This window comes from Alternaria viburni (assembly GCF_023758015.1).
Source record: "Alternaria viburni strain BMP 2772 chromosome Unknown scaffold_41, whole genome shotgun sequence".
In the NCBI taxonomy this organism is placed as follows: Eukaryota; Fungi; Ascomycota; class Dothideomycetes; order Pleosporales; family Pleosporaceae; genus Alternaria; species Alternaria viburni.
The window spans coordinates 23823-48963 of NW_026055810.1; the positions used below are offsets into that span (position 1 = coordinate 23823).

The 25141-nt window shown below is 53.9% G+C and overlaps 11 protein-coding genes across 11 annotated transcripts; 7 read left to right on the forward strand and 4 right to left on the reverse strand.

Annotated features, from left to right (window-relative positions):
- Positions 1-260: 260 nt before the first annotated feature.
- Positions 261-1360, reverse strand: J4E79_011383 (uncharacterized protein; the record flags this gene model as incomplete). The annotated part of the gene is made up of 3 exons (XM_049360212.1): positions 261-564; positions 617-1209; positions 1274-1360. 3 exons carry the CDS (start codon positions 1358-1360, stop codon positions 261-263), a joined length of 984 nt encoding a protein of 327 aa, XP_049205288.1.
- Positions 1361-2223: 863 nt separating this feature from the next.
- On the forward strand, positions 2224-2574 carry J4E79_011384 (uncharacterized protein; the record flags this gene model as incomplete). Its single annotated transcript, XM_049360213.1, has 1 exon — positions 2224-2574. One exon carries the CDS (start codon positions 2224-2226, stop codon positions 2572-2574), a length of 351 nt encoding a protein of 116 aa, XP_049205289.1.
- Positions 2575-2741: 167 nt separating this feature from the next.
- Positions 2742-3440, reverse strand: J4E79_011385 (uncharacterized protein; the record flags this gene model as incomplete). The annotated part of the gene is made up of 2 exons (XM_049360214.1): positions 2742-2776; positions 2831-3440. 2 exons carry the CDS (start codon positions 3438-3440, stop codon positions 2742-2744), a joined length of 645 nt encoding a protein of 214 aa, XP_049205290.1.
- Positions 3441-6355: 2915 nt separating this feature from the next.
- J4E79_011386 (uncharacterized protein) lies at positions 6356-8012 on the reverse strand (the record flags this gene model as incomplete). Its single annotated transcript, XM_049360215.1, has 2 exons — positions 6356-6575; positions 6664-8012. 2 exons carry the CDS (start codon positions 8010-8012, stop codon positions 6356-6358), a joined length of 1569 nt encoding a protein of 522 aa, XP_049205291.1.
- Positions 8013-8573: 561 nt separating this feature from the next.
- J4E79_011387 (uncharacterized protein) lies at positions 8574-9392 on the forward strand (the record flags this gene model as incomplete). The annotated part of the gene is made up of 2 exons (XM_049360216.1): positions 8574-9008; positions 9060-9392. The coding sequence occupies 2 exons, from the start codon at positions 8574-8576 to the stop codon at positions 9390-9392; spliced, it is 768 nt and encodes a 255-aa protein (XP_049205292.1).
- Positions 9393-11010: 1618 nt separating this feature from the next.
- J4E79_011388 (uncharacterized protein) lies at positions 11011-14007 on the forward strand (the record flags this gene model as incomplete). The annotated part of the gene is made up of 2 exons (XM_049360217.1): positions 11011-11317; positions 11366-14007. The coding sequence occupies 2 exons, from the start codon at positions 11011-11013 to the stop codon at positions 14005-14007; spliced, it is 2949 nt and encodes a 982-aa protein (XP_049205293.1).
- A 429-nt stretch (positions 14008-14436) lies between these two features.
- On the reverse strand, positions 14437-15079 carry J4E79_011389 (uncharacterized protein; the record flags this gene model as incomplete). Its single annotated transcript, XM_049360218.1, has 2 exons — positions 14437-14453; positions 14674-15079. 2 exons carry the CDS (start codon positions 15077-15079, stop codon positions 14437-14439), a joined length of 423 nt encoding a protein of 140 aa, XP_049205294.1.
- Positions 15080-16053: 974 nt separating this feature from the next.
- J4E79_011390 (uncharacterized protein) lies at positions 16054-17895 on the forward strand (the record flags this gene model as incomplete). The annotated part of the gene is made up of 1 exon (XM_049360219.1): positions 16054-17895. The coding sequence occupies one exon, from the start codon at positions 16054-16056 to the stop codon at positions 17893-17895; it is 1842 nt and encodes a 613-aa protein (XP_049205295.1).
- An 853-nt stretch (positions 17896-18748) lies between these two features.
- On the forward strand, positions 18749-20882 carry J4E79_011391 (uncharacterized protein; the record flags this gene model as incomplete). The annotated part of the gene is made up of 2 exons (XM_049360220.1): positions 18749-19327; positions 19383-20882. 2 exons carry the CDS (start codon positions 18749-18751, stop codon positions 20880-20882), a joined length of 2079 nt encoding a protein of 692 aa, XP_049205296.1.
- Positions 20883-21223: 341 nt separating this feature from the next.
- J4E79_011392 (uncharacterized protein) lies at positions 21224-21957 on the forward strand (the record flags this gene model as incomplete). Its single annotated transcript, XM_049360221.1, has 2 exons — positions 21224-21229; positions 21553-21957. 2 exons carry the CDS (start codon positions 21224-21226, stop codon positions 21955-21957), a joined length of 411 nt encoding a protein of 136 aa, XP_049205297.1.
- A 1883-nt stretch (positions 21958-23840) lies between these two features.
- J4E79_011393 (uncharacterized protein) lies at positions 23841-24785 on the forward strand (the record flags this gene model as incomplete). Its single annotated transcript, XM_049360222.1, has 1 exon — positions 23841-24785. One exon carries the CDS (start codon positions 23841-23843, stop codon positions 24783-24785), a length of 945 nt encoding a protein of 314 aa, XP_049205298.1.
- Between the last annotated feature and the right edge of the window lie 356 nt (positions 24786-25141).

The following is a 25141-nucleotide window of genomic DNA, read 5'->3' on the forward strand; positions in this document are numbered from 1 at the left end:
AGACACTAGCTTTTGCTGTAGTTGGTAATAGTCACTGCTATTTCGATATTTGTGAGTGACACACTGTGGCTTTCTTTGTTGACAGTGAGATGATGCAAACGTCTCTATTGTATGACACAGCATATATAGACTCACGAACAGCACCGAACTATCGCGACATGCGATGCGAGTATGGTATGAACTTGCGTCATGATCGTCTAACAACACCATCTATATCTACCCCTCCCAAATCCCTCTAAAACTCCACCCATCCCACAATCCTACAAAAGCGTATCACCAAGCGCACACCTCACAATCGAAACACCAGCGCGAACCGTATCACCCGCACCCTCAGCATCAAGGCTGGGGTTAACCTCCACAAGATCCAGCGCAATGAGCTGACCAGTCTCAGCAACGCACTCAGCGATGAAGTCACCCTCGCGCAGCGTTAAACCACCACGGACAGGCGTACCCGTGCTAGGCGCCCACTGGGGATCCAAAGCGTCGACGTCGAAGGAGAGGTGGATGGGTGTGTCGCTTCCGATCCAACCCAATGCCATGTCCATGACTTTGCCAATGCCGTGCCTATCGTCCTGTTAGCAACCATCTCCAAACTCCCAGGAAGCGCGCGACATACTTGTCAATCTCATGCATACTGTACGCCTTAATGTTATGCTTCTTCAGAATCTCCTTCTCCCCCTTATCAATATCCCTCAACCCAATATACACCAACTTCTTCGGACTAATCCGATGCTCCTCCTTCAACCACCCAAACACATCCTCCGTCAACTCCTCCTTCTTCTCCACAAGATCCGCCAAAAACGCAACCGGCATCCCATGAATATTCCCGCTCTCGCTCGACTCGGGCGTATTAATATCCGCATGCGCATCCACCCAAATCACCGCAATCTCCTTTCCCAGCCTCTCCCGTACCGCTTTCGCAGTCCCAGACACGGTGCCGATGGCGATGGAGTGGTCGCCGCCGAGGGTAAGCACGAGTTTTCCCGTTTTGGCGTGGGCGTAGACTTGGTCGCTGACTTGCTTTGTTACGGCCGACACGAATCGTGGTTGTTTCATTTTGCGGACTTCGGGGTCGGAGGCGGGGCGCAGCGAGGAGTAGTTGTGGACTTTGTTGTCGTAGGTGACGTTGAAGTCGAGGTCTTGTTCTAACTGCTTGATGAGGCCGTTTTCGATGAGGGCCATGGGGGCGGCGTCGACGCCGGCTTTGGGCTGGAATAAGATTGTCAATTTATTTGGGGAGGGAATGAGTGATGGATGGGTGGGTGGGACTTACCTGGCCGCCGCTGAAGCCGACTGCGACGATGCCTAGGTCATGCTTGTTCGGCAGGAACTTGGGCTGTAGTGTGGGTGCAGAAGTCATTTTGCTGGGGGTGAGGTTAGTCATGTGATTTGTTGTGTGGAGTGGGCAGAGCTGTGGGAAAGATGGGATTGTACGTGGGTTGGTTGTTGCAGAAGTGCGACTTCTAGATAGCAAACCACCACGTCGCAAACCACGTCATCAAAAGCAATTGCAGTTGTCTCTTACCTTTAACTGTGAGTCTCTGTGCTAACAATAAAGATGTCTTCTATCCTAGCAATGCAAAAAAGGTGCTAATACCGCAATGCGTACAAACAACACTCTATCCCAATTCAACTCTGTCAAGAAGTCGAAGAAATGCGAAATATGCAGAAACCAACTCAAAAACGAGGGCGGGCAGCCTTTTATGCATTTTATCTGCGCCGGATACGCTTACAATCTCTTACCTAATTCCGTGTTGCTGAATTTTCCCTCCATCGTGTGCACCTGTACTTAAGGGAAGCTCTGATGAGGCTCTCGTCAAATTTATCACTTAGGGGAAGTAGTCTTTATCTTAGGACCGGTACCGTAAGAATGCCCCCACTACCGGCCCCGGTTGCGCGCCAGCACGCTTTAGGGAGGTGGGATGGGTGGTGCCAACGTGGCTTTTGCGCATGCTGTGGAACAGAGGAGATGTGTATCTATCTGCGAGGACTGCTGTGTAGAGGCTCGCCTTTGCTGGTAGGATGGCTCGGAGGTGCACTGGAAAAGCGATTGGTTGGGCGGGAAGGGGTCTAATCCCGGCGTGGAATGGGCGGCTGCGATCGGCTTTGCCGGTTCAGCCGCATGCTGAGGTCCGCACGCGAAGCCAGCTGACCTTTCTAACGCACCGTTCATCGCAGTCACATGCACTCTACCAGCTACCGTTTTCAACGCCAACGCCGCTAATGTCCGGTCCCGCAATCCGTTTCGTGGCTTCAAAGTCCGCGAAGAACTGCCCAGGAACTGTTCAATTGCTGTGTCATGTCAAGCCTGGGGTTAGTGCGCAACGCGAAGGCATCGCAGCGGTCTCTGATGAGCGCATTGAGATATGCGTTGCCGCTCAGCCGAAAGACGGAGAGGCGAACAGGGCGGTGAGGGAGGTCATTGCTGGTGCGCTTCGAGTTGCGAAGTCGGATGTTGAAGTTGTTAAAGGCATGAAGAGTAGGGATAAGACGGTAGTTGTGCAGACAGGCCTGAAAGGCACAGCTGAGGAGCAAGTCAATCGCATCAGAGCAGTCTTGGAAGGCAGAGGATGAAGTTTCAAAATCGTGTCAAGGCATTACTATTATATTACTTTTGTGCCCGGGTCATTAAGGAGCGTCATATGTACAGCATGGATATCTCCATCTACCACTTCATGTTCATTATCCAATAGACATTAAAGATCCCCACTACCACCATTTCCAGGTGCTAGAGCGGAGATCTAGTATTGCCAGGCACCAGCATCTTCGGTCGCAACTAGAGAATCGTTAGCACATGTTTGAAAAATATCAGAAGAAGCAGAAGACTTACCAGCAAGAGCGGTGAAGCCAAGGCAGTCATCGCCGAATTCACCGTCCTCAACGGCACCAAAGACCTGGTATCCCTCGCCCTCGCCAGCCGGGCAGGCAACGAAGCCAGTCTCGTAGTCGAGGTATCCGTAGACGTTGCCGTCGGCAGGCGCAGTGCGGCTGAAGCCATCAACGTCTGAGCCCTCAGGCTTGGAGACGGAGTGGGCAGTGGTGTATTGGAGAGCACCGCCGGGCGCAACGTAGACCTCCTGGCCACCAGGCACGACAACACCGAGGGAGAGAGTTCCCTGGCCGCCAGCCAGAACAGTGGTGTTACCGGGAGGGCAGGCGCCGGCGGGGAGGTTGGACGGGCAGTAGGACGAGGGAGGGCCGCCGCCGAGGTAGAACTTTCCGCCGCGTGCGGTCAGGGACTGGAGGTGGATGGGCGAGGCGCTGCGCGAGGAGATGACGCCGAAGTAGCCGGTGGGCGCGGCGTCGGCAGGGGCGGTCGACGACGAGGCAGGTGCGCTGCCGGTGACGGTCGCGGTGTGCGAGGGCTTAGGGCAGTCGGAGGAGATGGCAGTAGCCATGGCGCTGGCGATGAGCGTGGTGATAGCGACGGTGTACTTCATCTTGGCGAGTTGTGTGTGATGTGGTGTGGAAGAACTTCGAAAGCGAGTGTTGTAAAGGGAGTTATAAACTAGTCTTTGCTGTGAATTGCTTTTGAAAGTTTGCTGAGGATGATGACCCTTTGTGCAGCGCCGTTCGCGGAACCCTTTATAGTAATGGCCAACAGACGGACACGGTGCAGGGTGTGAGGGGTTTGTTCTGTTCTACCGTCTTCCAACCTACAAAACGCGACTAAACAAAGTAACATTGACCCTCCCACCTATGTTCCCCACCGTCATTCCTCGTATCCATGCAGACGCAGCGCTGCACTGTCCCTGCAGGCTTGAACCATGCCCGTAGCAGCAATGTCCCGGCCGTTTAAGCTCACCCTAAGCATGCTTCAGGCACTGATCAGCCCGTCAATATCGCTGGAAACATGACGAAAACGGGTGAGCTAGCCTGCGCGTTGCATCCTCGCATTGAAGCTTCCGACACGCAGACGTCATATCGTGTCCCTGACGTACCGTACCGTGTATGCATCTTGTCGACAAGCTGATCACCTCGTGTTTCGATGTCACCAGACTGACGTTGGGCAGTTCGGCTGGTTGTGTGACCTAATACGGCGGTGCCGGTCGCATCGGGCGAGAGTTTTCCCACCACACGATAACGGCATCATACGGCGGTATGTATGCGAAAGTGCCGGTGGAGTCGGTGGCATTGAATCTTTCCGCATCCCGCATCTCGGTATCGCTAGCCGTGATTATTTGGATTTGAACATCAACCTTCCAAAACCACCTCGATAGCTCCTCTCCACCTCACAATTCCCATTACACAACAAATTCCCACATCGGAGGTTATCCGTATGGCGCCATCTCCCCAGCCTCCGTGCCACGAGGAAATGTTACCACGGTACCTGTGTCGTTGATGTCGTACGAGGTACACGGTGGTCAAGAGAAAAAACGAGGCTGGCAGAAGGACACGATCCCCGCTGGTGCCACACCCGCTACCTTAGTGCTCCTACCCACCCATCGCCACATCCGGAAATAGAAACCCACCAAATCTCGTATTTGCAACCAACGCTACCCGTCAAAGTAGCAGGCGACGTAGCAGATACGAACCGGTTATATGGAGATCGTGAGAGGAAGGGGAACAGTGCGGAAGGTGGTAAGCGGGCGGAAGGCGTCGGCACCTTTTTGTTGCGATAAGACAAAATCATCTCATGAAGTTTTTCTGCTTACGCCGGAGAATTGTCCGGAGAGACGGTGTTCTATTCTTAACGACGAAGCGCGGTAGCGGAGATGTCTGTATCTCCGACAGCAGACTGCAGACAGCAGCATGTTCTCATGGCAAGCACGCGAGTACCGTTCTGTCAAGTCCATGTTCGCGCATGAAAGACCGGGCCGTCCCCTGTCGCATACTATGGAGATACTGCTGCTTTCGGCCGAATGGGAAAAAACAAACCACGGTACGCGAATTATCTAGCCATGTACCTCACATGCGATAGTCGCATACACGCATGCGTTCGATAAATTCGATAATTGCGATTGACTCTAAACTTGTTCAGTATGGAGGATTCATGCATGGACTATTTAATTCTGTTTTAGGGGAGCGTGGAGAGGGTAGAGCGGTGTAAACGGCCGTGGATGTGGGGAATTGAGAAAGATCGTGAGGGTGCTGGAGGGTTCTTTGCGGAATACCGAGGTTGAGGGTATCGGAATATTCGAGGGCTTTCACGATCATTCTGCCAGCTGAGATGAACTTCAACAACGAGCGCAAGAGCTGGGATTATACTAAATCAAAAGCGATAACAGTACCTCGTCTCAGATGTATTCAAACGAAGTGATCCTCATACCCATACAAACAGCTGTTGCGATCGCCCCGCCCACCAAGGTACAACCTCAATAGCCAGCACGACGTTACCCTACAGTCCGACAAGCGACCTCGTCCTCGACCGTGGAAGCTAGTGTTTAAGCAAGTTTGTCTATGCTCTGGTAGTCCTTGTCTGGTACAACCCTCTACTAGCAAGCACGAGGGTCGTAAGACTAGGGTGCTGATGAAGCTGATGAGATGTTTAAAAGAAGGTACGGACACATGGCCAAAGCTACTGCAAGGGCGTGAAGCTCATGAAGGTGACGAGGATTAGTGATGTGAGCTCATTTCATTTGTAGAGATGTTTCACACACTCATCCAACAAAGGGATTGTAATCGTTCCACCCATCCAGGTACAACTTCAATTGTACCAGAGAAGGTCTGACGAAATCATGCTGAACGCGCAAGCTCCTCTTCATGGTGTACGTACACGTTTACGAAGCAATGCAGCTTAAGTAGTGTTCAGATCCAGATACTCTGGAACACTAGCAGCAACGGACCGCAAAGATTAAGAGATGCTTTCCATCTCGTCCTACATCTACCAGTTACCCAAACAACACCCCAAAGCTAGCGTCCTATCCACCAAACTACGAATCCTAAAGGCCGCGGTGTAGCTTACGCGGCAGTCTGAGCTGACGGTTGCTCGCTGGTACACTTCTTCCTTATGGTATCAACCCAACATATCCCCTCCCTACGCTGATCGCAGAAGCCATTGCAATCATTCCGCCGAATACGCAGCTCGAAAGACAAATGCGACGAAGCTTACGCAATGGCAAGCTTACGCACCACTCTTCACTAATATCCCGTCTTACCTATCGTACATCCCCTTCGTACATCCCACCTAACCTGCCACCCGGCATACTCAGATGTTGAGGTCAGCACGGACTGGAATAGACGCGGTAGTAGTAGTAGATAGTAGTAGTAGTAGTAAGGACGTACTACTACTACTACTATCTACTACTACTACCGCGTCTATTCCAGCCCGTCTCCCATCCCCCTCCATCCTCCATCCTCCATCTCCATCCCCACCCCCCTCATACACCCCATCCCCCTCTCCCATACACAAACCCTACATCCACAAACACAACTTCCCACTCGCCGTCCCCGCCGCCACCCAATCCAACGTCGGATGAAACTTGGCCACCGCCGGCACAGCCGTAATACCCTCGCCGCCCAACTGCGCCAGTTGTTGTCCTTTTGCGGTGTAGATATCGACGAAGCGGTTCATGTTGCCGATGCAGAAGCGTTGGACGTTGTCTTGGGGGTGTTGTTGCCATTGTGCTCGGAGACTAGGGGTTCGTTAGTGAGAAGGAAGGAGAGGGAGGGAGGGAGGGAGGGGGGGAGGAAGATAGGGAATGGGGAATAGAGAAAACTAACATAGTAACCCAGCGGCCTGTTTGGTTGTTATGCGGCACCACAGCCGTCGGCCCCATAGCCTCTTCTTCCACCGTCGCACCAACATCCCACTCCGCACAATTCCCAAAATCATGAATCTTAATCGTATCATCATAACTCGCCGTCGCTACCTGCCCCGCACTATTCCACGCCGCATGCGACACGCTCAATTTACTCGTATGCTCGCCCACCAGCGCCGGACTCCTATCCTCTCCTTTCCCACTTATCTTCCTCAGATCCCATATCTTGAGTGTGCGGTCGAGGGAAGCGGTTGCGACGAGATGGGGGTGTAAGGGATGAAGAGTAAAGCCTCCGATTTTCTTGTCTGAGAGTTGGAAGATTTGGAGGCCGGCGGCTGCCTCGCTGGGGGTGCGCATGTCGTAGATGCCGAATTGGCCGTCGAGCGTGGAGAAATACAGGGTGTGAGGATCGTCTTTGGAGATTTCCAGACCGGAAAGGGGTGCTTCTTCGTCTTTGTCACGAGGGGCGTAGACTTCGACTGCGACGCCCTTTGCCAGATCGAGTTTCCTGACCGAGGAGTCGTAGGAGGCGGTGTAGAGGGCGTTTGCGTCGTGGGGGCTAAATTGGAAAGTGTGTATTGTGCGTGTGTGCGGTTTGAGCGTCGTGATGGTCGGTCCTTCCCTGTCCGCGTCTTCGTCGTCTTCGACTTTGACTTCTGCCACTTTCTGCGATGCATCGCAGATTCCCAGGTTGCCCAGCTTGTCACCAGCAAACACCAATGGCTTGTCGGTTGTGGGGTGCAGGCCCATGGAGTATATGCGCTCGGGCGTGATCTTGATTTCGTTCGGCTCGAAATCTTCCCAGAGCGTTAGGCCGCTCATGCGCTCTCGGAGTGCTCTCAATTCCTTGTCGGTGGTCTCCTTCACGTCGTTGTAGTCAAATGTGCGGGCGTACGGATCTGCTGGGCCGACAGAGAGGAAGTTTCCGCTCCGGTTCCAGTCCTTGCCTGCTACGACTATGTCACTGAAGTTGAAGGCATCACTAACGCGTTGTCGCTTTGCGCGATCAGCTGCTTGTATCGCGACGTATTCATCCTCTGCTTTGCGCTTTGCGACCTCACTGTCTGCCACAATGCCCTTCAATCGTGATGATGTTCTACGTGGCGCTTCTTCTTCTTGCTTGATCTTCTTGGGCGCGGGCTTCTTCGCTTTAGGTCGCGATGGCACAGAGGTCTTCGCCTTGCCAGTGGGACCTAGACCGGCTTCTGCAGCTTCCATCTCGAGGTTGCGCAAAAGCGCCTGTGTCTTTGCAATGTTCTCCTGCCGTTTCCGCTCATACTCGCTGACCTCAACGTTTTTGCCGCGCGCCATGTTAGAAAGCAGGTCCAATCCCTAACTGTAGACGGAGAGGGGTCTCGAATCGGGGTCGTGGCGGGGACGTGTAGGCTGCGATGCGCGTGCGATGGTAGTGTGGTGAAGATCGCGTTTCGATTCGTTTAGATGTTGCCTCTGAGATTTGCGGGGTACCCGAGGGGTTCCTGAAGATCGGATGGCAATTGTCTGCTGGATGCCAGGGGAATTGTGGACTGGAGATGCTGGATCTCACAAGTATTGCCACTAGCGCAGACGCGTTCGACGCGTCGGTCACGTGGCGACGTGATTGACAAGATCTGGAACTGCAATCGGATACGGATCTTCAGCCTCCTGTACAATTTGGAATGGTCTAAGGGCCACGTGGTAGGATTATTTCGCCTCCAAGATCGATATGCAGACGTTGAGATCGATTGTCAAATTCAACGTCGAAATTGATCGACAGCTCTACGACGTCACAGGGTTAGTGTGAGATCTGATCGATGTCGGTCTTGGCAGATTTGCGGAGAAGGCAGCAAATGTCCGCATCGGCTGATCTCTACATCTTCAATTGCATCCACCATGCCACCATCACGACTAGCCAGCTCGCTACTCGGGAGTGTCCGAGCAGCCTCAATTCGCCCAGCAGCCGCTTCGAGACAACGATGCCTGTACCATTCGTATGATTACGCGCAGCCGCCGCCATTTCCTCCCGCCGAGTCTGCCATCCTCTCCTCCGCATACGCACACGTACCCAGCCATGGGTTTACTATGGACGCACTGAAGCTTGGTGCTCGCGACGCCGGCTATCTTGATGTTTCTACAAATCTGCTTCCGCGGGGTGTCTTCGATTTGATCAATTACCATCTTGTCACGCAGCGCTTGGCGCTACAGAACAATGTTCAATTCCCAGACCAGGGAGAGCAAGGGAAGAAGATGGGCGTTGGTGCAAAAGTCAGGACGTTGACACTGGCGCGGTTGCGGGCGAATGAACCCGTCATACATCGATGGCAGGAGGTAGGACAGTGCATACACAACAGCGAAGGTCAGCGTGCTGATGGGTGATAGGCACTCGCGATCATGGCCCAGCCCACGTACGTCCCGGCATCTATAGCCGAACTTGCGAGACTCGCAGACGAGATATGGTTTCTATCGGGAGACCACAGTGTCGACAGCAGCTGGTACACCAAGCGAGCGACACTCTCGGCCATCTTCTCCTCGACCGAGTTATACATGACACAGGACAAGTCGGCCAACTTTGTAGAGACGGAGCAGTTTCTGGATAACAGATTACAAGACCTGATGAAGGTTGGCGGCTTCATGGGAGGACTGGGCGAGTGGCTCAACTATACGGGCCATTCTGCCGTCAACGTGCTGAGGAGTAAGGGTGCGCGCATCTGAGTTCGTCTGAACATCGGAGGATGTTGACTGTTTCATGGCATGTTAAGCCGAGGCCATGATGTGTTATGTGTTTCTACTTTTTCCCGCTACACTAGCGAAGACGTCACGGCACATTGGATCTCGATGAGATGTTGAGTGTGACAATTTATGTATGAAACCCCCTTGGGTTTTCGAGAGGTTCCCAAACACCATCGTACGATGAAGAAGAGCCTAATGCCAGCATCGCCGATGGTTTCGTGCATGCTAACAGGTTACGAAACAATATTGGTTGCGATTCGGTGATTTGGCCGGGACGTCCTCCCGGCGCGCTCTGCCCTGCAGTGCTGTAACGAGTAATCTGCGATCCGAGCTCAATCGGTGATCTGAGGTGGAAAGTGGCATCACCCCACTGTGAGAGTGAAAAAGTCGGAGCAAGCAGTCGTGGTCAGCAGTCGTCCCCGGTCAGAGGCCGTGAGGACCCAGGCGGAATAAAACCCCTTTGGGATGCCTGTCAGAGGAAGTCAGCTGCATGCCTGCCGTGAGATGCATTAACGAGTGTTCCAGCTGGACCCTTTATTGCGATGGCCCTCTCGATTGCGATGCTGGCAGCGATGAGGGCGGCACAGTGGGAGTCAGTCGCGCGCCAATCATGATGGCAGGGTGTCTGAGCCGAACAACCAAGGACAGATCAGGGTCCAGGAAATCGATTGCGCTTCCCAGCCGTTGCCAGCACCGTGCAAGAGTGACCTCATCTAGGGAGGGGACACGGGGAGTGTGCGTCAGGAGAGGGCCGGCTAGCATTCGCAATCTCGATGGATGCTGTGGCCGTGTGTGAGAGCGCGTGTGGCTGGTGAGGCTCTAGCGGCAGCGTGTCAACGGTTCGTGCCGCCACGGTTCTGCTGTGATGGGAAGCCGTGGTGTGAAGAGGGTCTGGACCATCTCTCATGCCGTGCAGCACTGGCAGCAACTGTCAGACGCGGATCTAGACGGTGGCAAGTGTAGATGTGTGCGGGCGATTGCATGTTGTTCGCAGTGCGGCAGTGCTGCTAGAAGGTTGTGTTCTCCGGAGAAGCATAGGAGAGGACGGCCATCACAGATATGGAGAGCCATCGAGACGGCAGGGTCAACGGGCGGAACAGAAGGGCGATGGTCTCCCTCCTGGGCGATGGTGGGCTGGAGATCAAGGCCCATCGTCGATTGCCGGTAGTTGGTGCGCTAGGCCCGAACGCCACACTTCCTCTTCGCGGCCAGGTACCCTCGATCTCCAGCTGCAGTCTTGGCAGCTTGGAAATCGAGAGCATCGACATGCTTACCCACATCAAGATCGATGCCCATCATGGCTCACCTGCACAAACCAGCGCCGAGAGAGCCCACAACTCTCTTCAGCCATCTTTCAATTTGCACGCCGAAACTGCCCTCGCACCATACGACGACGCCGCTACCAGCACCCTACATAGCATTCGAACCACCGCCGCGGAAGCGTCTGATCCATTCGAGCCTGGGCACAACAGCCTCCCGGTCTACAATATACGCACACCTTGGACATTTGATCGCTAGCGGCCTGACATTCACCATCATCCACATGGGGAGCATCCTGCCTGTCTAGCCCCCAACTCTCACCCGCCTCTCTCCACCCGCCATGAACGACCGCCCGGGAACCATTCCCATGGCTGCGCGTTCCCACCCACGCCGCCCGCCAGCCCACCGCTCCGTCTCTCTCCGCCACAGCCCGCCGCCTAAACCTCAACCATCAAGACGCGAGCCCAAGAAGGCGCCGACTGCTGAGACGTCGCCCACCCTCGCCAGCGACAAGGCCAATCCGCCCTCGAGCGTGTCTCCCCAGCTGCTCTCCAACAAGACCAGCTCGGGCGAGAGCAGCGACGCCGGCCAATGGTTCGAAAAGACCAACAACACGGCCAGCCAGGGCAAGTCGGCCTTCGTCGACAGTGAGTGCCTCCGACAGAGTAGATGAGAAAGTGTGACTGACTATTAAGATGAACCGCCCTTCTTCCTCCGCAACTCGTCTTCGTCCGAGACGCCGCCCGACACCACCCAGGCACAGGTCGCCATGCCCTACCGCCCCCTCGGCCAGATTGGCACCGACGGCAGCAGCACCGAAGACTTCCGCAGCGTCATCGACGACCTGACCGTCGCCAACAAGAAGCTCAAGCAGCGGCTGCGGAAGTACGAGAAGCTCTACGATGCCCACCTGCAAGAAGAGAAGCTGTTCGAGGTGAGGTTCCATGGCCTGCCCGACCACAAGAAGAAAGAACTCGAGGAGACTCTGCGCAAGTTTGCATCAGATCTCGACGAAGGCACCGCCAACGACTACGCCGACATCTCAGCCTACACCCCGGCACTCCAAACCCACAACACCGCCTCCTCCACATCGCGCTTCGCCGAGTCGGGCTACGCTTCCCTATCTGCATCCGGCCCTAACTCGTCAGGCCAATCCAATCAAGACAACGACCACCGCAAGATGACCAAATCCGCCTACAGCCGGCAACAGCAAAACATCCAGTCGTACCTCCACGACATCCCCATGGGCCTGCTACCCAACAACAAGACCGCCCCCATGACCGACAAGTCCAAGAAGAAGATGGTTGTGCGCCGCCTGGAGCAGATCTTTGCTGGCAAGCGCTCTGCGCCCGGGTCCCACCCACACCCAATGCAGCAACAGGAAGTAGCCCAGTCGGCAGCAACAGCCGACCGTGCCCAGCGAGAAGCGACGGGACAAAATCAGAAGCCCGAGGGTCAGCGTGAAGCTCGCATCAGGAACGACCGCGGTGCTAGTGCTGCTCGGGAAAGTCATGCGGACCAGGACGAAGTCCTACAGGGCTTCCGCCCCAGCCTGCATATCGAGGAACAGGACTTCGCTGGCTCAGGTCTATCTCCCGACCAACGACCCACACGACCGCTAGACCTGGACCCTTACCGTGCGCAGGTGCCTACAGAGAACATGGACTACATCCGCCATCTTGGCTTCACCCCACCGGACATGGACTCTGGAGAAGCACCCCTCGGCCACGGCTGGATTTACCTAAACTTGGTCATCAACATGGCCCAACTACACACTCTAAACGTCACACCCGAGTTCGTCAAGGACGCCTTGCACGAGTACAGCAACCATCTCGAGATCTCTCGCGACGGTCGCAAAATCCGATGGAAGGGCGGCCTCGACATTACCAAGCACAGCGGCGACAGCTCGTCGGAGCATTGGAGTGGTGCTTCACCGAATGAGTCCGGCTCCCAGTCGCCTTTCAAGGGTATGAAGACTGGTAACAGCGGTGCCAGCAGCGACATGATGGACGAAGCCACGATTGCCAGAAGGCAAGCTCGTGCCCAGCGTGAGAAGGAGCAAAACAAGTTTGCGTACAAACCCATGTTCTTCCACAAGGATGAGTCGGAGAACGAAGACGAGTTTTACGCCTTCGATGCCGAATCCTCAGCCAACTACTCCTACCAACCGCAGCCCACGGGAAACTCCTCGGGTTTCAGCAGTTCCATCATGCAGAGCTCCTCATCAAAACCCCGCAGGCGCGATGACGGACCTATGATCTTCTACACCAAGGCCAAGTTCTGCACTGACCTGAGCGGTGATCGTAACGGCGCCTTCCTTACCATGCCCGGCAATTATCAGCCAATCACGAACCAGCCTCTCGGTGCCAAGCAGGGCACATCATCCCCGACCAAGAGGACGTCGCTGGACCTGGCCGAGCCCCGAGGTCCTTTGGACACCACGCCGATGGATGTCGACAGCGGATCACGCACTGTCTCGAGTGGCGATGACCTTGGCTTCTCGCCGGAGGCCTTGAGGAACGATAGCGGCAACACCAGCCCAGAACTCATGGACTTTGAGGCTTCGGGTCTGGGTGGTGTGCAGCCAGAGGACAACTTCTCCATCCACGTACGACGATCACAAGTACCCACCGCGCCATCCCATGTCGCCGCTCGCCGCTGGTCAACCTTGTACCCCAAGGCCATCCAGGATGCACTCAACAGGCAGTCGTCCCCTGAAGTCGAGTCTCCCAGGTCAAGTCCTCAGCGTGTGATTGAGGAGAGGATTCTCTCTGCGTCACGGAAAAACCTTCCTAGCTCGACTCTTCCTCCCGCCTCCTTCCTTCCACTGGATTCTTGCTCTTCCGGCGATGTCGACTCGGACCTTGCATCCGACGCCTCATCTGAGCCCGACAGCGACAGCGACTCTGGCGGCCCTACAACCGCCATGCAGATCCTCAACATTGCGCCCATCGCCTCCGACGTCTCTGAAGGATCCGAGTCCGATTACGAAGACAGCGACGACGGCAGCGTCGACATGCTCGCTACAGCCCGCCAACAAGACCCCAGCGCTGTCCGTGCTAGCGAGCGCGAATACGACGCTGCTCTCGCCGATCGTCTGGCCGAGGAGATCCCCGCAGGAAGTTCGGCTGCAACCGCTGGAGGCGGAAGTGGGTTCAACAGCCCTGCTGGTGGTGTCCGCATTCGCGAGGCTGCGAAGTTGGCTAAGCGTGCTAGCCAGGCCAGCAGTGGAAGCAGCAGGGCTGGTCCACCGGCGAATCTTAAACGCGCCCGCACGAGCGATTCGTTCAATCCTCCTCCGAAGAAGAGTCCCAAGACGCGAAGGATGGAGGAGTGATTGTGATGGGTCTTTTCTATTCCAGTAAATTATATAGTGAGCGTTCACGTTAGGATCCACGGAGGCGTTTTGGATCTTTCTTTTCTTTCATGGATGGATGGACGGCCCCAAGGGAATTTTTCACATGGATGGATTTTGGAAGCCATTTTGATACCCCCCTTTTTTCACGATATCGTCGGTTGGTTATTTGAAGTAGAAACTACATTGCCTCTGGCAGTACATATCAAACTACGAAAGTATCAACACAAGTTTCGTTCAAGTGACAAGTGATGCGCTGTTATGACGACAAGAGACTGGACTGACATGGGTGAACAGGTTTTGCAAAAGGGCGAAGGCTTTGGAGACCACGTGGACACTGTAATTTAGTGACAGCAGAGCAATGTGCGCTCCTAATCTACTTGAGCAGCCATATATGCCTTACAAGGAACTTTATGTCTCTTCCAGTCCTGCAGTTGACATTGCCGTTCGCAGTAGAATGCCGAATTGCATGCACCACACGCATTCAGTTCAGCCAACTTGAAGAGCCCGGGGCGGCCGTCGTTCTGTACGCGGAACGCGTAATGTGCATAGGGACACTACATCAAGTTTGTCAGAAGAACCATTTCGCGTTGCACTACGGTAAACGTACCCGTGGACTCGAGCACACCATCGTCCCGTCACTCGCACCTTGCAGTCGAATGTTCTTAGCATCGGAGAGCTGTCCCAAGCCTTCAAAGATTAAAGCCAACTGTTCCCTCGCCAATGCCGCGGCGTCCTTATCGTCGCCTTTGGCGTATATCTCAAGACTCTTCTCAGTGGCTTCTTTTGCCTCCTGCAGCTGAGAGGCCTTGAGATGTGCTGATCCGATCAGGCACCATGCACCGCCAATGGGTGGTGACTCGGGCTTATAGGCGCGCAATCTAATACGCAGCATCTCTTTGGCGAGCTGAATGTATCTTTCACGACCACTTGCGTTGTCTGCAGCCATTTGTTGGTGGATTAGACGTTCTGTTTCCCGGTCCACTGCGTGGGCTTCCGCTGAGGTGACATCGTCGCGGAAGTCGGGGTGGATGGAGCTCGCCATGGAAGGCATGATGGTTGTCTCGTGCTGAGTCGGGCGTTGGTAGAGGAATATTATTTTCTTTGTGAAGAGACTGTACGACCACGTTGAGAGGGCTTAGTCTCTGCATGCTGCAGGTGGAAGCAGACCGCCTCCAAGCTCCCCTGCAGCTTGCTGCACCAGCGCGAACCCCGCCAAAATCTCGTCTCCGGTTCTCGGGCGCATGGCGACTAACAGCGTCGAGCTTCGTTGCGATGCGCGTTGTATACGTCTCAGTCCATCGTCAAAGTAGTGGTAACTTTGATGATATGTAGACAGCGGTCCGAATTCCCGGGCTCTTTCTTTAACTAGCCTCTACCGATCATGCGCGATAACGCGCGCCATCTACAAGAGGACATGTCCGCCATGATCGTCGATCAGCATCTCTGCAAACTTTCTAGCATCGAGTTCATCCGCCGACTTGCATCATGTGAAAGTCGTCACAGCACGGGTGATGGGCTTTGTGTCGCTGGGCTCCATCGTCAACGGTAGCCTGATATCAACGAGCAGATGATGTATGCGCGATTGCTCGTTCGGGTGTCTTGTAGCTGAGGAGAGTTCAGATGGTTTAGAGGTCATGGAGGTGTCGCAAATGCGATGGCAATTGAACATGTCGCCATCAGGGTCCGCGGGGAGATTGCGCTAAGATTATTGCCGGCCGTAAATCCGACCCGGAGTCTGCCCGGGCGGCGGTGTGTGGAGTCGACTTTTCCTCCCCTCGCCATACATAACAAGCTCGCCAACCTTTACCATGGCGGCAAGACCCATCCGCTCGTCCAGCTTTGTTGAAGCATATCTTTTAGGGTACCTTCAGCTGGTATATCTGCACTACCCCGCGCCTCCTTCGCCTGGGTAGCTTTCTCAATTTGGAGTCCGCCCTGTCATGACGACATCTTCGATATAACACCTCCGCGAGCAAATACCCGTAGCGTACCAGCCCAAAGCCACGCCTCTGCCATCGTCCAACCATGTCTTCAGAATACGCGAATAGATCGTGGAAGTCGCGTGTACTCCGACCCTCGAAGCGCAATGCCACGTCTAACAACGATGCGATCACTCGGGAACCCACGCGACAGTCGCATGGAACGGCGGCCTCGAGCAAGAATGCCTGGTGGAAGACACGCCTGTTTAGTGGCATGATAAACGACATACGGCGGCGAGCACCTTTCTACTTAAGCGACTGGAAAGATGCGTGGGACTATCGCGTCGTGCCCGCGACAGTCTACATGTACTTTGCGAACATTCTGCCAGCGCTCGCCTTCTCGCTCGACATGTTCGAGAAGACCAACGAGAGCTTCGGCGTTAACGAGGTTCTTCTTGCCTCAGTGCTGGCCTCAGTTGTCTTCTCGCTCGCAGCAGCGCAACCTCTAGTCATCGTGGGCGTCACCGGCCCAATTACCGTCTTCAACTACACCGTGTACGACATCATCACCCCACGGGGCACCAACTACTTCGCCTTCATGTGCTGGATAGGCATATGGTCATTGATCTTCCACTGGATCCTCGCAATCACAAACTCCTGCAACGGCTTACGATACGTTACGCGCTTCTCTTGCGACATATTCGGGTTCTACGTTGCATTCATATATCTACAAAAGGGGATTCAGGTGCTGACGAGGCAATGGGCTGTTAGCGACGCTTCCGCATACCTTTCGATTGTGATTGCGTTGCTGGTCACCGCGGTCGCATACATCTGCGGCATTGTAGGACAGTCGTCGTTACTGCAGCGCCATGTTCGCAAGTTTGTCGAGGACTACGGTACACCGCTTACCGTGATTTTCTTCACTGGCTTCGTACACATCGGAAAGATGGCTGGCATTGAGTTGCTCAAGCTACCTACTTCGAAGGCATTCTTCCCGACCACAGATCGCGGATGGTTCATCCACTTCTGGGATATAAGTGTCGGCGATGTGTTCCTGGCTATTCCTTTCGCCGTACTTCTGACGATTCTGTTCTGGTTCGACCACAACGTTTCCAGTTTGATTGCGCAAGGCACGGAATTTCCGCTGCGAAAACCGGCAGGCTTCCATTGGGATATCTTTCTCTTGGGCATCACGACTGGAGTTGCGGGCCTACTAGGCATACCATTCCCGAACGGTCTCATCCCGCAGGCGCCATTTCACACTACATCACTTTGCGTTGCACGCACTGTCGCCGATTCCGACGACGAAGACAACAAAGGCCATGGCAAACGCGTTGTCGACCATGTGGTAGAGCAGCGCGTGTCAAACCTCGCTCAAGGTCTCCTCACTCTGGGAACGATGACCGGACCACTCCTCATCGTACTGCACCTCATACCACAAGCTGTACTAGCTGGGTTGTTCTTCGTCATGGGAATCCAGGCACTAGAAGCAAACGGCATCACACTAAAACTCCTCTTCCTCGCAAAGGACAAGCATCTCACATCACGATCCGACCCATTGGCACAAATCAAGCGTCGCTGGGTCATCTGGGCTTTCGTCGGACTCGAACTCATTGGCTTCGGTGCTACTTTCGCGATTACTCAGACAATCGCTGCCATTGGTTTCCCAGTTTTTATCTTTTTGTACATCCCCATGCGGACGTTCTTGATGCCCAATTTCTTCACACAGGAAGAGTTGAATGTTCTTGATGCGCCGACTGCTAGTCCGTTCACCATGGAATCAGTGGGCGGTAACCATGGGCAGGTTGTGGAACCGGATTCGAACGAACAGGTTCTTCAGGAGAGTGAAGAGGCTGAACGAGGGGAAAGACGGAGTAGTAATGATGAGAAGATGGGTGTCCTTGAGGGGCCGAGTCGGAGGAGAGGCAGTTTCCAGAGGGCGGAGTAATCGAATTCATTGGCTGAAGCAGTTCAGAGAGTATCCGGGAACGCAGCCAGACGAGGTGGTAATTGCAGCAGCATCTACTGCTCTGTGCGACATCTTCAAAGATGGACGGCAGAGATTTCAGCTCGGATTGTACACCAACAACGGATCTAGATATGTTATGCCATACGCTCTTGGTGCAGGGCAAACGATGACAGCAGAATATCACAGCATGAAAGCCGTGCAACGTAGTCGGGTGGACCTGCCCGCTGTTCGGAGCGGAACAACTACCCAATCGTACCCAGGCGTACTTGGCATCTTACCTTTTCTCCTCTTGGCAAGGGCAGCGCCCAGCCGACGGACTGTCTTGATCCCCCCACTTATCTACATCTATCAGCCAAGACTCAAGGATATTGCCCGCTCCAATCATGGATCGGCTTTCAGATGCGCCGAAGCCCAGCATCCAGACTTTGGGATTTGGGATTACGTGGGTGGATGCCGACGAACAGTTGCTGGCTACGAAAACAATACCTTCGCATATTAGAAGGGTATTGTTTCTTGAAACTCTGAAAACACGCAGAGATATTGAACAAGGCTTTTGTGATGGAGAATTGATATCCTCTGCCAAGTATGACACCGGAGGTGGACCGGCGGCTTCTCGGTGGGCTTACACCTGGAGCAAAGGCCTACGGCACCGCACGATAACATCGCGGGATGACTGATGAATACTCAACAGTGGGTATCATGGACATCAAGGTAGATACCAGCGATGCTTGGTATTGCCAAGGAATTCCTCTGAAGATTCATAAACGGGCATGTCGAAGAGCAATAGCATGAGGTCCTTGATTACCGACTTCGTCTTCCATCAACCTCCGGCATGCCGTCCTTCACTAAGTTACTGCCACTTCTGGCAAGCATTGCCTCGCTCTCGGAATCCAAGCCTCTGAGCCAGCCATCGGTCGTCTTCGCTCCTCTCAAAAGCACTACTCCGGGAAGCGCGCAAAACATCGTTATCGACTATTACGGAGATGTTGATGGGGAGCTTACGATCACATACGCGACATGTGACGATGCTGCTGCTTCCATCGTTTCCGCGAAACAACGCATAGGTCAGACGCATGTGGGCGCTCATCCTTTGGCGAGACGCCATGAGGAGCATGAGAATAGGCGACCGAGCAAATTCGTTTGGTTGACTCCGGCTGAGATGTCTGGGGGCTGTCTTCATGCTTTTCTCGATGGAGAGCTCATCGGAAAGTCCGACGAGCTTGTTGTCGCTAAGCGCTATGCTCGCCGACAGGAGAGGAAGTCGTTCGTTGATGTTGCAGGGACTGATAGCAACTGGTTCGATGGCGTTGCTTACTTGCAGCAAAAGCAGCCAGATGAGGTTTTTGTTGCATCGGCCAAGAATAAGTCTTTTGGTATTCTGGGTGGAGGTATCTCTGGGCTTGCAACCTCAGTACGTAATTGCTTCAATAACGACACCAATTTGGTGCTAACAAAACGCCTTATAGTTGATGCTGGACTCTGTTGGTATTCACAATTGGAAGATCATCGAGTCGTCTCAGCGTATTGGCGGTCGCATTCGCACAGCCTATCTCAACGGCACTTCCCCCGATGAAGGCCAATATCACGAGCTTGGGCCCATGCGTTTCCCGTACGAGATCACAGACTCTGAGACCAACGAGACCTTCCCCTTCAACGACCAGCGCATGATCTTCCAACTGGCCGATGTTCTCAACGAACTCAACGCTGACAAGGAGGAGCTTCACGTCAAGTTCATCGACTGGATCCAGTCATCTCCCAACACTCCAGCCGACAGTCCCTTCCGCCGTCCTGACGGAACGATCCCCAGCAAGACTGAGATAGCGACCGACCCTGCATACAAGAACACCGTCGCATACGGCAACGCCACTGCTGTTGAAGAGGCCAACGCCGCTCTCGATGAGTTCAAAGGCCTAGACGCAGAGCGCATCAAGATGTACGCGACTAACATCTTCAAAGCCTACAAACAAGCCAAAGACGACGGCATGTTCGACTACTCCGAAGTAGCATACCTGCGCAACAAGCTCAAATACGATCTCAACACAACCGACGAAGTCGGCCAATCCCACATCTACTGGCCCATGTGGGAGTACGAAACCGTCTACTTTCTCGCGTCCAAGTGGGTCACGATCAAAGGCGGCCTTTCCAGAATGCCTGCAGCTTTCGAGCCCCTCGTCAAAGACCGCATCCAATACGGCGCCAAAATCAACGGCCTCCACTGGAACGAAAACAACAAAACCATATCCGTATCCTGGAGGCCCACAGGCTCAGAACCCTACTCCACCCCCGACTCGATCGAAAACTTCGACTACGTACTCAACAGCGTGCCCCTCAACCTCATGAAATTCTGGACCCTGCCCCGCTACTCGAGTCTGCTAAAACGCGCCATCGACCGCACCCTCTTCGCCAACGCATGCAAAGTAGCCGTGCAATTCAAAACGCGCTTCTGGGAACATCTCGACAAGCCCATCATAGGCGGGTGCACGCGCCTCTACCAGCCTAATCTCGGCCAGATCTGCTACCCGAGCTGGCAAGTCAACGCCAGCGGCCCAGGAACAATGCTCGCCTCTTACTTGTCTGACTACGAAGCCACCGTCGCCTGTGCGATGCCCGAAGCCGAACATATGGCGTATATCAAACGCGCGTTTGCCGAAATGCATGGCGAGGAGGTGATTGAAGAGAACTGGACTGGCAACTACGCGCGTCAATGCTGGGAGCAAGATGAGCATCAAGCCGGTGCTTTTACGATGCAGATTTTCGGGCAACAGACCTTGTATCTTCCGGCGTTTTATCAGACGGAGTTCAACACTGTGTTTATTGGGGAGGCGGCGACGTTTACGCATACGTGGATTTTTAGTGCGCTTGAATCTGCGACACGGGGGACTGTGCAGTTGTTGTTGGATATGGGGTTGGTGGATGAGGCGAAGCAGATTACGCGGACGTGGATGGCGAGGTTTATTGAAGTTTAGTTTGGGAGGATGCATGTGTGTTGCTTACATGGATTTCAATGTGATGAATGAGTTTTTGAAAGCGTGGTTTGGGAGCAGACATTATGGTTTCGTTGGGACGTTTCTCTTTGATGTTTGGTGATGTACAGACTCCGATATACCTACCGTGTATGCTCATGTCTTCGGAACGCCATTGCGCTCCTCGCTGCTCTAGCTTTCATGATCGACGGACTGGTATCGATGCTTTCCATTTGGATTTTGCCAATGTGCATCACCTAGTTCGTCCTCTTATCCCGTATGCTGATTTACGGCACCCTCAGAAAGAGGCATCTACAATTCGTGTCACATTTCACAAAACAATCATGAAGGTAGGAGTATACATTGTCTTCGGCAGTTACAACTCATAAAGATATAGTGGTCTGTACGCAGCAACATGCAAAACAGATAGTACCTAGAAAACTACCCCTGGTGATGGATCCCAATAGATTCCCAAGCACGAGCGATACTTAAACATCTTTTAGGAAACTGGCACCCTGACTCTTAACTCCCAGAATCCCCGCAATACTCCACCTACTTATCCATTCCACAAGAAAGAACCAAAATGGCACGGGAACCACTCGTCCTTGATGGCAGGTTCATGGCATTCGCAAGATCGCAGGCCGGAGAACGACTGTGAGTCACGTACTATCAGCGTAACTACGGTAATCGCGTAGACCCAAGCCCAGCACCAGTATACCAAAATCAACTTGGTCATGTGAGCTCTATGGGCCACGTCGACTTTGATACGATCAGCGAAGAGGTCGTGGCCAAGAAGGGTCGTCTCGGCCTCACACCAATCACGCTCACCCAGGTCATGTTTCCTATCTGGCAATCCAAAGGCTTCAAATTGCTGTCGAAAGAAGAGGTACAAGCACTGACACCCGGAAAAGAGCGCAAGGGCAGCCTCACCCCCAAGAGAGAGCGCAAGGCCAGCAGGGCCACAGACGACCCCACCCTCAAGCCGGCGCCGCAACTTCAACAAAACCCCCGACCTCCAGGCCAACAGCAAGAGATCGCGCAGAAACACGATTTCCACCCCTCTCACCCCCGAAGTTAAGGCCGCGGCCAAGCGCGCCTTCCAGGACACAACAAAGCCCATGGACGAACAGTCGATCCACAACTTCCAAGTTGCGGAGGCGGAGGCGGAGGCTCACGAGTCTGGGCAGATATGCCAACGTTTGCGAGGATACTCGACAGTGGGCACTAGACACAAACACCGTACATCCAGTCGACGAAGATATCGAAGACTTCGGGCTCTACCTTTTCGAGATGTATTGGAGTATCGCGCGTTAGGGGAAGCTTGAAGAGGGTGGAGTAGTGCGAGAGATGGGCGGAGTGGAGCAGGTATAGCTTTTGTTCGGTTCTGTACGACGCGTTGGTATTGGGGGTGTACAGGGTTTTGGAGGATATGTTGAACGCTTTGGTGGATTATGTTGATGTTATACCTTATCCTGGAGGTATATGCTATGTTCTAGGGCAACGCAAAGAGAGTAGGCAGGAGTATGTATACCGCCTGTATATGCTAGAATGAATATGAGCTGCCCAGGTGCTGCCGCCTCCAACGTATGCTCTAGAGGTGCCCAGCGAACGCGCTTGCCAACATTCCAAGGTTAATATCGCCTCTAGGCTATCACAAGGCAAGCGCTCTAGAGATGCCGTCTCTAAGAGAAAACTCGGTGAGTAAGACCGAGCTCGTAAACATTTCCCTGTAGCGTGGAGGCATTCGCAGTGTTCTACAGCAACAGCCGTGTGCTACACTAGACTATGTATACATCAACAACAACTCTAAATATATGCATGCTACCGCTACCTGCGATGTATACCTCAAAAGCATTAATACAGCGCGCCTGCTAAAATTTCGGTGCTAATATCGTCCGCAGGCTACCACAAGGAACTCGCTCCTCAACCCACACATCAAGCACCAAAAACCCACCCATAAACTTAGCAGCCTCCCCCGTCGCACCTCCCCGCCCCCACATCCACAGTGTAGTAATTCCCATCCTCGCACTCTTTCTTCTCTTCTCCAGCTACCACACACAGGAGATTAGGTACGCAATCCCGCCCTCTATACCTTAAAGTCGCTTTCCACTCGCTTCGCTTACTAACCCACGACCTCTCCTCTACATAGCTGTCTCCTTCACCATGTCCGACTGCACCTTCGCCACGCGCGTTTTCGACGCCTTCGTGGCACACATAATCACGGCCGTTTTGGCCATTGCGCTGCTCCGGTGGGCCCGTTGGGCGGGGTATGAGATGCCGTGGGAGAGGCGGGAGAGGAGGGAGAGGAGGGAGGTGTTGGCGGCGTTTGAGGGGCGTATGAATGGTGTTATTGAGAAGTATGTTTAGTAAGTGTATTGATATACGTAGTTGATTTCTTTTCTTTCGTTTGTTCGTCTTTCTTTTCTAACGTACCTTTCTCTGTTATGGTTAGCTATTAGCTTTGTTATCTAGGGGATATTTTAAGGGCCTTGTCCCCCACCTCCCCGCGGTTAGGCCTGGGGCCACTCCCGGTGATGAGAGGGAGTGGTGCGGACGGGGGTATTCTTATTCATTGTTGGAAGAGGCTGCGCTTGGAGACGTTTTCGAGAGCGCTGCGAATCCTGGCTCACAACTCACTTGTGGTTTGCCGAAGACGTCCAGAATACGCTATCCGCAACTCGATCTACGAAGTCGTTGTATGCTTCAACTGGGGCTGAGTCACTCGTTTCGGCTTCGCGCTTTCGATATATCGTCTCCAAACATCATGATGGTCGAGAGAACTTCTTCCTCACGAGGTCATGTCGTCTTGACAACGGGGGTTGGTACTCGCCCACTCTTCGCTGAACGAGGCGACTCTGAATCTTGGTTCTACCAGCGCACTCTCGGCAGACGCACAATATCCCTCTTTCACCTCCTCAGTCTCACTTCAACCTCCCTTGAGCATATCTCAACATCGCCATCATGCCGATTTTCGATCTAGGCCGTCTAGGTCGCTTCCAGATATCCTATCTTCCGCCATCAGACATGTCGCAAGGAAATCACCAAGACATACCCTCAGGCCCGCCACCTGAGTACACGGACATCGCTGAAAGCGAGATCAAATACACCTCTCCGCCGCAAGCACAACCACCAGAATGCAAGACCGAACAGGTCCGTCGATTTCTCATCGAAATCGTTGCAATAACCTTCAACGCGGACTTCGACTCGCTAAACGCAGCCTTGTACAACATGCCCGTATCAGACAACACAAACACGATACTCTGCGACTCTGAGCGCGCAGACCTGGTAGCTCAATCCGATCTTGTACGCAAGGTGCATAGACACTTCCTCGACAACACCAAGACTCATATATCACAACAAGACGAGAGAGCCATCTGCTCAACCATAACCCTCGCCGTCGCCCACCTCCGCGTTGCACCCCCCCTAACCTCCTACCAAAGTACACTCCCGCACTTCACTCTAGACATGATAGGGTGGTACGGCGAAGAAACGCGACATCCATCTGGCACACGCTGGACGAGCACGCTCCCCGGACACTGGGATACAAACTCTCTGGGGTATTGCGATCAAGAACAGGTTATGTTGTGCATGAGGTCGCTTTTCCATATCATCAAGGACATTGCTCCGAACGACAAGGTGCACGACGTGCTAATGGAAGCATGGGACACTTGTCGGCGACGCGGTGGGTGGCCGATGGACACGTTGCTGGGCGACTCGAAGATGTGTTGGCCCATGAGGAAGGGGTACCATCATATGGGTGATGCGTTGAGGGATATGCCGCTATTGGGGCCTTGGGTTGTCGTTGGGGAGTCGAACGAAGCACACTGGGTTAGCTCTGCTACTTCCAAGTACTCCATATCACCCTTCGTCCGCACCATGGGAGTAGTCTCTGCGAACGGCATGTAAAACAATCAAAACCTTCATTAGTACCAGATATGTCTCGCCATGAACCTGCGACTGCCGAGTCCCGAAGGAGTGTTGCGGTGTGGACAGTTTGGTAAGGGTGGGTCACGGGAGGCGATCGACGCATTGTGGCTCAGCCCCAGCCACAATGCAGAATGACATCATGCTGGCTGTACCTGCAGCAACCAACACCACCAATTTGACCGCAAACCTGCTGTCTAGCCCGTGCGAAACGCGGCAAGCGTGTTTCCACTATTGCCATCGTCGTGCCATCTTTGCCGGCCCGTCCGCCTCTTCTCTCCTCCTCAGTCCTCTGCATTTCTTTGTATTCCCTTTAGTCTGTCGCTTCGACTTTAATT